The sequence below is a fragment of the Lytechinus variegatus genome, chromosome 6 (assembly GCF_018143015.1).
Source record: "Lytechinus variegatus isolate NC3 chromosome 6, Lvar_3.0, whole genome shotgun sequence".
Classification (NCBI taxonomy): Eukaryota; Metazoa; Echinodermata; class Echinoidea; order Temnopleuroida; family Toxopneustidae; genus Lytechinus; species Lytechinus variegatus.
The window spans coordinates 43,873,090-43,883,852 of NC_054745.1; the positions used below are offsets into that span (position 1 = coordinate 43,873,090).

The window sequence follows — 10,763 nt, forward strand, 5'->3', positions numbered from 1 at the left end:
TATCAATTACTGTTTGTGTTTTGTATCTTTGTAAATTGTACACAATTCAGCCGTAAGGCTACTATGTGCAATGTTTTTTATACAGAAATAAATAAATAAATAAAATGATCAACCTTTTTGTACATCTTACCCCCCATTTTCTCAAGCCCTACTTCACTTTATATAAAAACTGACCAAGTCATGGTCCTTTGAGTCAAAAGAATCAGAAATAACAGACAGAAAATTTCATGAAGGTCCCACATAAATGGGTTGGACATACATGTACATACTATATGGAATTGCCCAAATGTAACCTAATGGTAGCCTAAATGCTGTATAATTATAAATACTACAAAAGTTTACAATTTTGTAACTTATGAAAATATACAAAATATCGTCTATCCATTTTTTCTATATGCTAAATATTAAAAGTTTATTAAAGAAAGTACTAGTACATAGTATATAGAATTTGCAATCTACATGAATTGTATGTACATGTATATTGAACTTGAATTAAAGATAATAGCAACGGCGCGTGGAGGGCACAAACAAAACCATATACTAGAAACTCTACCCCATGGTCTAAAGTTGTGGATTACGTTAACTATGGAAAACCAAATGTGACATCAATTACTTGGAAATATTATGAAGGTGATCAATTCGTTGTTAAGCTTTTGGCTCCCCATAATCTTATCCTAGACTTAAAAAATGGTTTAAGTTAAACCCGACTTCAGAATACGGACTCTGTTCCGGGGGGCGTTACACAAAGCTGTTCGTATAAAGTTAAGAGCGACTTTAAGAACGACTGGTGAACCCTTCTTACACGCTAAACCATCGCCAATTCAATAAAGCATTTACCACAAGAAAGGATCAACAGTCGTTCTTAAAGTCGCCCTTAACTTTATACAAACAGCTTTATGAAACACCCACCAGGTAGATAAAATGTAGGTACAGAACTTTTATAAATCATGGTACTGTTCAATGCATTATTGAAATTAATGAAATAGAGACTATAGAGAGTGATACATCTTCATATGGTGATCAAAAGAGAATTTTCTAATATTGTCAAATGCCCTTTACCCTCCCAGCCCTCCTCTCTCTCTCTCTCTCTCCCCCTCTATCCCACTCTCTCATCATTCATTCAATCTTAATCTTCATCCATCTCCATCAATCTTTCTCAATTGATTGAAATCCGTCTCCGTCATCAGAAATATTTCCTCCCGATCCTTCAAGATCAATTCATCTTCCCAGTGTGCCACTGTATCCTATTTCTATCCATCAAATACCTGGGCAAGCTTTTTCATCATTCATCTCTATTGTGTACTGTCTCTCTTCTACCCCCCCCCCTGCTCTCTTTTTATCTCTTTATTATACTGTACACATAGTAATTTGCAAGTACAGCCAAACATACATGTACACTGTTCATGTAGCGAGCACCTGTCTGTTGTGAAAACCTTCCTTTTTGGGGCTTATTTCAAAAAGGTATTTTATAACTAGGTAATGATAATGACAACGGTAAAAATGACAATGATATATTACATGTAAAATGACAATGATTTTAAAACAGTGTATACCGTTATAAAACCCGAAGATTATAAGGGTTAAACTAGAAATATTTATCTTCAGTTGCCACTTCTTATGTTTCCCTAGATTGGGGTGGCCTTTATCTTATGTACATGTACATGTAGCAGCAACCTATTTGTGGTGAAAACCTTTCTTATTTGTCACAGAAAGTTTGTTGCATAAAGACCTGCCATGTTTATATGTGATTGGCTTTCGATTCTGCATCGGCTCGCGGTTCTGAACCACGAGCCGGTGCAGAATCAGCTCTTTTGTTGCATGTAAACGCGATTAACTTGCATCGGCTCTCGGTTCAAAATCACCATTTTGCACCACCAAAGTAGTACATGTACATGTAGGTTCAGAACCGCGAGCCGATGAAGAAGCAATTTTTTTACTACATGTAAACTGAAAGCCGATTCTGCATTGGCAATTTCATTTACTTTATATTATGACGTATATTGTTGGTGTGCGGATCATTTCAGGTGTTTGACACGCAAGCCGGTTCTAAACCGTGAGCTGATGCAGCGTGTAAACGCGGTGCAAGATAAACTCAGAAGCCGCTGAACCAAAAGCCGATCACATGTAAACATGGTATATATGAAAACCAACTTCATTGTCTCCAGTTGCTATTTTTTCCGTTCGCCTGGGGTGGCCTACATGTATATAATTTATACCGGATCGACTGTTCTTTTTCATCAGATCATGATTATTTTGCTAGTGTGAATGTGTGAAGACATTAATGTCTCATGTCTGTTTTAATCCATCCATCTCTCTCAAATGAATACATGTATACAAGGACTCAGTTTTCAGGGGAATGAGAGTGATCACTCGCTACCGCTGGCCTGAATCCATTTCCGGTACTTTATCACTCGCCAATTTAAAAGCGAGTTTGATTTTTTTTGTGACTATATGATAAATTATACAGAAATACAGTTTGTTCAACATTTTATTCCCAGGAATAATCTCTATCCTGTTATTACTTATTCCTGAATGTAAAACAAATGTCAGACATTGATTGAGCTGTTAGAGCCAACCTTAAAAACCTCATTCTCAATAGTCAAGGTTTTATAAATAACACACAATTAGTATTAATTGCAATAACACATAATGAGATAAATATTGCATATTCAGGGCATCTGATTTTTTTGTCTCTTTGGTGGTGGGTTGTGACTTTTAGTGTGTATGTACATTCTTCCATCCATTTCGTAATTGGACAAAAAAGCTCCCTTTGTACAGTATGTCAAAGAAGAGCTTTTTGCAGTGCTCCCCATTGCTCCCTTCATAATTATAACACTGAGTCCCTGATGTAAAAGCGATGACAAAGTTTTCTGGAGGCTGTTCTCATTTTTTGGTGCACTCTCCCTATTTCATCCCCTTCCCCTCTTATTACTCCATTTGGAAACACTGTGTTACACGTACTGTACATGTACATGTATGTATTTCCCCATATTTGAGAAACATGTGATACATGTTGGCATAGAGTAGATCTAGTCTGTATTGCTCCTAAAATTATTCCCAGTACACTGATGTTTTCTTTTTATCCTCTTCCTGTATATCTTCCTCTCTCATTCTCCTCCCCCACCCCCTGTAATCTCCCTTGGCTTTTTCTTTTCCTTTCTCCCCCCCCCCTTCTTCCTCTCCATCAGTCATTAGAGAAATAAGTTTCTCCACCAGTTAGAATCCATTCCCCCCTCCTACCGCTCTCTCTACTTTACTTTGCCCACCCCCCCCCCAAATATACCTTTCCATCAGTGATCCATATTACTTACCGATACGATAGACATTGTCTCTCTAATGCTTCCACCTGCCGAGATGTTTGCTACTTTCTTTGGAAGTTCAGCCAAGAGTAGATCCTCCACAATGATCACCTTGAATCCATACATATGAACCATATCATCCACGATCCTTCCTTTACGGGAGCCGGGTCCACCTGTATTAAAAAAGGATAGTGTAATTGTATCATCATCCAGGCTAGCCACATAAGATATTCCAAGTGATGTTTGCCAGGTACATGTACTCATACATACAGTATGGTGCCCCACACATTGGTCCATATTCTCTTATGACCAAAATTGGGTTTAAATTTTAATAGACCATATTGTAGTCTATTATAAACTCTGCGCTAAAATATGCCCTAAATATGGTAAGCCAAACATGCACAAATTTTGTTATTTGTATGCTTCCTACGTTCACTGTGCTCTTTCCTATTTCTTTATTATAAATGATGAAGACAATCTATCCTTCCCAGACAGTGAACAATGATATGAGAATCAAATGAGCTGCTTCATTGAACCTCTTCTATCACAATTGGCTTTCCATAGTTAAATCACAACTTTAGACCAGAGTTTAAATCAAACCCAACTTTATCTACATTTTACATCAATTCTTATCCTATCCACATCAAGCATAAATTTATGTAAATGTATGTGTACAACTATTTATCAGCACAGGTTCTAAAGCTGCCATGTAACATTTGTTGCTTTCTTATAGGTTTTTTATGATATTAGACAAATCCCATGTTTGTCACTTATATCTCCATTGAAAAATCCAATATATGTAGTGTACAGTACAAAGGTCCATCATTTTCTATCCGCTGAAATCACTGCAGTCAATAACATGTAACTTAAAATAAAATTTGATTCACTATAAAATAGATTACGTACATATAAGTCAGGCTCTATGATTTCTTGGGTTTAAGATAATACTCTATGTGTACTTTAAGGTTGCATGGTGGAGTGAGAAAAAAAATGCACTCACTTTGTACAAAACTAAAAACATATCTAGCCTTAACATCAGACTGTGGAGCGTTGTGGCCCAGTGGATTAGTCTTCGGACTTTGAAACAGAAGGTCGTGGGTTCGAATCCCAGCCATGGCGTAATTTCCTTCAGCAAGAAACTGATCCACAATGTGCTGCACTCAACCCAGGTGAGGTAAATGGGTACCGGAAGGAAGTAATTCCTTAAAAAGCTGTGTGCGCTATGAACTCTAGCTTAGCCGGGTAATATACATGTAGGAGCGCCTTGAACAAGGTGGATATATTATAAGGGCCTAATGTATGTTGCTAACCATTATAATCTAATCAAATTCACATTTTTATCAGTGTTCAAATTTTACATACATTATTATTAAATCACTTCAAAGGACCTCAGTATTAAAAAACAAGTGGAATGCCTCTGGCCGTCACACCTGCATCACGCGGTTCAATATAGCAGCAGTGCTGACTTTGAATACTACTCTAACTCGCACAAGATGTTCAGTGATACATGGTTACTCTTATGTCCACTTTTTATGAACTAGACCAATAAACTTACAGAGATATGATGGTTATTCAACAAAAAACCCCAACATGGCCAAAGTTCATTGACCTTACATGACCTTTGACCTTGATCATGTGACCTGAAACTCGAACAGGATGTTCAGTGATACTTGATTACTCTTATGTACAAGTTTCATGAATCAGATCCATAAACTTTCAAAGTTAGGATGGTGATTCAACAGATACACCCAATTCGGCCAAAGTTCATTGACCTTTGACCTTGGTATGTGACCTGAAACGCGCATAATGTGTTCAGTGATACTTGATTACTCTAATGTCCAAGTTTAATGAACTAGACCAATAAACTTTCAAAGTTATGATGGTAATTCAACAGATACCCCCGATTCGGCCAAAGTTCATTGACCCTAAATGACCTTTGACCTTAATCATGAGAAATGAAACTTGCACAAAATGTTCAGTGATGCTTGATTACTATCATGTCCAAGTTTCATAAATCAGATCCATAAACTTTCAAAGTTATGATGGGAATTCAACAGATATCCCCAATTCGGCCAAAGTTCATTGACCCTAAATGACCTTTGACCTTGGTCATGTGACGTGAAACTCATGCAGGATGTTCAGTGATACTTGATTAACCTTATGTCCAAGTTTCATGAACTAGGTCCATATATTTTCTAAGTTATGATGACATTTCAAAAACTTAACCTCAGGTTAAGATTTCGATGTTGATTCCTCCAACATGGTCTAAGTTCATTGACCCTAAATGACCTTTGACCTTGGTCATGTGACATGAAACTCTAATAGAATGTTCAGTAATACTTGATTAACCTTATGGCCAAGTTTTATTAACTAGGTCCATATACTTTCTAAGTTATGACGTCATTTCAAAAACTTAACCTCAGGTTAAGATTTGATGTTGACGCCGCCGCCGTCGGAAAAGCGGCGCCTATAGTCTCACTTTGCTTCGCAGGTGAGACAAAAAAGCTAAACCCAAATATAGTTGAGTGCCCTTTATGAGACTAATTTTTATTGTTTTTTGTTAATACTGCAATTGTCTATGGGAGAACATGCAGTTTACTAGATACTGCACTGATCTAAGGCCATTAATCATTTAATGGCAAATGTGCCGCACTCTGTGTGTGGAATTGTGACTGCAGAGTGACAAACAATTCCAATTCATTTTTGTACAGAGGCTGCAGTAATCTCTAAATGCAAAGAAAACCCACAACTGTTTGGAATTTTGGAGTTATGTTTGCTTTATAGATTTCCTATTATCATATAATAATATGAACATATTTTAGAATTTGAGGCACAAGCAATACTATTTTCTGCATGATAAATTGAATGCGTAGCTTTAGAACCTCTTCTACATCAGACGGCGAAATCAAGTGGTGTTTGGAAAACACGGCAGGATTTTCGTATTAGTGAGATTTGTGATATTTTCTACTTGGTTTAATGATCTTTAGAATGTTTGCCACAAATTAGTAAAAGATAATTTGTTCAAATATTAAAATTGGCATGGTTTTATTGTTTTAAAACAAAGAGCTAGCTTTAGCCAAGGTCCCCCCCCCCCCCCCCCTTCATCATACAGTGTGTATAGCCTATAGGTAGCAGTTTGAATTCCTAATCTGGATCAAATCTACATGTATTTCTAGATACACATGCATAAAAAGTGGACTTTTGACATTGTAATATTGTCACATATAAATTTCATTTTAAACACAATGAGTTCTGGGGTCTGTTGTAGAAAGAGCTGTGTTTAAACGCAAGTAAAAAAAAATATCAATCGCAAGTCCCAAATGTGAGCTGTTGATTGGTTGAAAATCAAGTTGCGAATGATTTTTAGAGTTACGATTAATTGCAACTCTTTCTGTAAGTATGGGCCCCTGCCAACAACCATTCATACAAAATCATAGTCCAAATGATTCAATCCGAAAATGCAGATCGTGAATGCAATGACGCTATTAACATTAAAGCAAGGAACCCCGAGTTTCTGATGTGATTCCACGACCCTGCCCTGTTGTTAATAAAAAAAAACTTTGTACAGCCCCAATGGCCTCTGCCTCTGCACACATTTTCAATTTGGTAGGCCAAGGCCTACCACGTACGTGCACGAGCCATAGACCCAACGTCAGCTTAAAGGGCGACGCCATATTGCCAGATTCTGGCCAGATTTGGCCCGCGCCCTCACCCGGCTAACGTTGAGCGCCATTCATCTATACACTAATTCCTCTTGATTACCATTGATAAAAACCTCGTTCAAATCTTTTCCGGAGTTCTTATGAATAAGCGATTGATGTTTTTCCGTTAATCAAATATCCGTTATTACACCCATATTTTTGTGATATTTATAACATTTTTATTTTAATCACAATTTCAGTCCAAACGCGGGTCAGTTTTTGAGAACCCACGTTGTTTGTGCATGCCCACGTATGGCCTTACGCGTATTGAACGGAATGATGTTGGGTCGAACAACAGAATATTGTGATTGTTTGTTTCGTGTTTGTTGGGGATGAAGCTATGATGGCGACCAGTCACGTTTGACAGTACCGCCAAATCGTTAAGATTAACTAAGTAAGGTCAAGGTGAGATAAGAGAAATGAGCAAGGCGCTTTATGGGGGGGGGGGAGAGAGGGGGGGGAGTTAAGAGGACCCAGTGGGGATACATACAGTTTCATCATGTAGTATTACAGGGCGTCGATGAACAACTTAATTTTTTTTCTTCAAAATGTGGAAAGTGACAGAAAAAGGTTAATTGGTTCTGATTTTGAAAAAAAACCCAGAATTTATCAAGATTACTGTTTAATATTCTTCATCATGGTTGTAGAATTTAATTCAGTTTATCTGATATGTATAATTATATACAAATTGTGATTAATCGTATTGGATTTATTTCACTCTTTTCTTTCGCCTTGTTTTTTTTTTCTTCCAAAAAATCAGGGAGCTGAAAAATATGAGAGCTAGAACGTAAAGATATGGACTCCATAACACAAATGTTTGCGATGAAGAGCAAATATGAAAGAACGCTTCTGATTGGTTCTAAATGCGCGTGTAACATTTATCTTGATTAGCCATTTCATTTAGCGATTGATCGCTAATCTTTGTGTTACGGAGCCATGGTGTAGCTATGACGTTGGAGAGGGCGCAGCCCCATGCACTTGCAGATCCAGATCAATTTTCATGGGGGACACTTAGAGTGCCCCTATATTTCTTCAGTATTATTTTTACACGCAAAAAAGTCAAAGACATCATGCCACCGACAGCTGCCTCGTCAAAGGGGGGCGGTCAATTATTTTGAATTTTTTTTTCATTTTGTCCTCGATAGGGAAGCGGGGGGGGGTCAATTCATTTTATATACATTTCTATATATGGGGGAGGGGGGGTCTGCTACTGGGCATGTTTTTACAAGGGCTTAATATAACAGAAATGGCATGATTTAACACAATAAAATGTATCATGGAGGTTAATACTAAATTAATACATAATTAATAATTGTTTTAATTGAAAATGAAAATAATAAAGGCACCCATAGATCTTAAAAACATCTCGTAAATACAGGCCTAAACCTGTATTTGAAGTTGAACAGGCATAAAGTATAAATGTTTAGCTATAGCTGATGCTTTGATCCCGCAACCAAATAATGTTGGCATGATAAACTAGCTGTTATATCAGTGGCGTAATGAGCGAAAAAAATTGAGGGTTATATACGATATGGCGTATCGATCGATCGATCAGGCAAAATTTAAAAAGTATTTAGTAAGTTGCAACCGACATGAGCATAATTTTGATGTTTTTGTTACAAAATCCAATTGAACAATTTCGCAAGATTCTCTTTCCTTTTTTTTCTGAATTGGGGGCATGCAAGCCCCCCCATAATTATAAAGCACCACTCTTTGTTATGCCACTGTCTAAAATTGGATTTAAACTTTTAGAATTTTAATCTCTTATCTAATTAATCTAAAGGGATAAGTGTAAGACAAAAAAAAATAGTTGCAGATTACTAATTTCAAAGTATTTTTACTTAACTCCCCAACTCTGCTCTTGCTGCACTGCACGTAACGGCCTTCCACCAAAGGGCCAGGCCGACTCGCCCCGTGAGCAAGTGACCGCGTTCGCGTAAGTTCACCCGAAGCCATGACTAAATTCTGACCATAAACATCACCTAACTAATCACTCTCTGACAATATTTCAAAGTGTATTTTATTACAGTCAATCATTTGGGCCATTAAACGATAATATTTCCAATGTTATCATGACAAATAATTTTAATGAGATAGTGGCATTGTAGAAAAAACCAATTTATAAGCACGAAATGGCACCAGATATATCATCAAACATACAGCGCAGCGTTCGGGACTGGTGAGTGGGACGGCTCGCTTGGTGTTTTCGCCCCGACGAATTCGGCGAAAACGTTACCATTGCGCCATGCGAATGTTCAATCTGCGGCTGTCAATCAGAGACTTGAATGTCTCTTTTTTCATTATCGAAAATGAATCATAGACTTTGTTTGATTTATTTACAAGCAAGTTGCATATCCGTCGTGATAATTAGGAAAATCCATGATGTCTTCTTCTAATTCTGTAAAAATTACGTCTTCAAAATGCCTGTGTCAGAAAATTGCCGGAAATCATAAAAACTTGCCTAAAATATCTCTTTTTGAAAGTTCATCCATGGTCTGGAAAAAAATGTTATAACTTTTGTAGACGTATACCGTAAACAAAGACATCCTCGATCACTGAAATAAAGTGCTTGCTAAGCTTTTTTAACTCCAACCATGTTACCATGACAACTTGGGAAAACCCTTATTTTTTCGAAAAAAAACTTTGGTTTTAAGGGTCATTTTACAGACATAAAACTAACCCAATTTTGAAGAATTGTGTTTAAGTTTCACATAAAACTGAATTATCTATGTTTATACTTTCGTATATGAATATTCATATTTCTTATAGAATCTTAGTTTTTGATTGGTCAATGTTTCAGTCATGGATAATGACTAAGCGTAAAAAAATCTGAAAATGCGCATTTTATCGGCAACCAACAAGCAAGATGGCGGAACACATTAAGTTGGCGCTTTGCACATACGTGCTACATGTAGGATGGGGGGTCGGGTGTCCGGACACTTTATCTTTTTGAAGCCTTCTTTTTTGTCTGTGGATTACACTAAAAATATTAATTCTTTACTTGTGATCATTATCTATTTTGTTCTTTTTAATATTTCCTAACATTTTGTACTAATAATTGATGAAACTTCGCTTGTAAATTTTTCCAAATGACATTCTAAAATTGATCGTCCGGATACACAACAACTGGGTATAAGTATAACTGAATACTCGAGTCACACTTTTATTTGAAGTTTAAAAATATAAATTTGAGGTCTTCTACAGACTACTGTTCATACCTAAATCACATTCACCTACTTTCCTATTCTGAAATTTACTAGATGCTTATCTAAAATAATCTAAACATTACCAGGATTGGTTTATTTTAATCAACAGTTAGACAGAGTACTCTGAGTCTGAGTAGTTTAGTATGTTCATATCTTGCTTGGATCGTCAACATGTCGCACACTGCACTCCCACACGTTCACTGCACTGTACACGGCTTGGCTTACCAAATATGAAAACAACCGTGGTTTCTTCGGTGGACAACTTGACCGAGTTACCGACTCGAATGCTGACTTTCGGTCTGCGATGAAAAAATCCCTTTTCCCCATCTTCACCTTTTCCGTCAGTACTATTTCCACATCCCATGGTAAATCCGTAATCCAAAGATAAATAATTCGAAAGGCTAGAAATGAGAGCAAAAGGTTCAAATCCTAAGCATCCGTCATCATTTTTTTACGAAATTGAAGGAGCAAACACGCGCGCTGCGCTAGCGCTACGCGGCGTACGTACGTGAATAACACACACACATATCCATGCATTGCATGCACTAGCGCACTAG

The 10,763-nt window shown here is 37.1% G+C and overlaps 1 protein-coding gene across 1 annotated transcript; it reads right to left on the reverse strand.

Annotated features, from left to right (window-relative positions):
• Positions 1-3,290: 3,290 nt before the first annotated feature.
• On the reverse strand, positions 3,291-10,688 carry LOC121417883. Its single transcript, XM_041611617.1, has 2 exons — positions 10,432-10,688; positions 3,291-3,472 (listed from the first exon to the last, which is right to left on the reverse strand). Exons 1-2 carry the CDS (start codon positions 10,568-10,570, stop codon positions 3,291-3,293), a joined length of 321 nt encoding a protein of 106 aa, XP_041467551.1. The 5' UTR covers positions 10,571-10,688.
• Between the last annotated feature and the right edge of the window lie 75 nt (positions 10,689-10,763).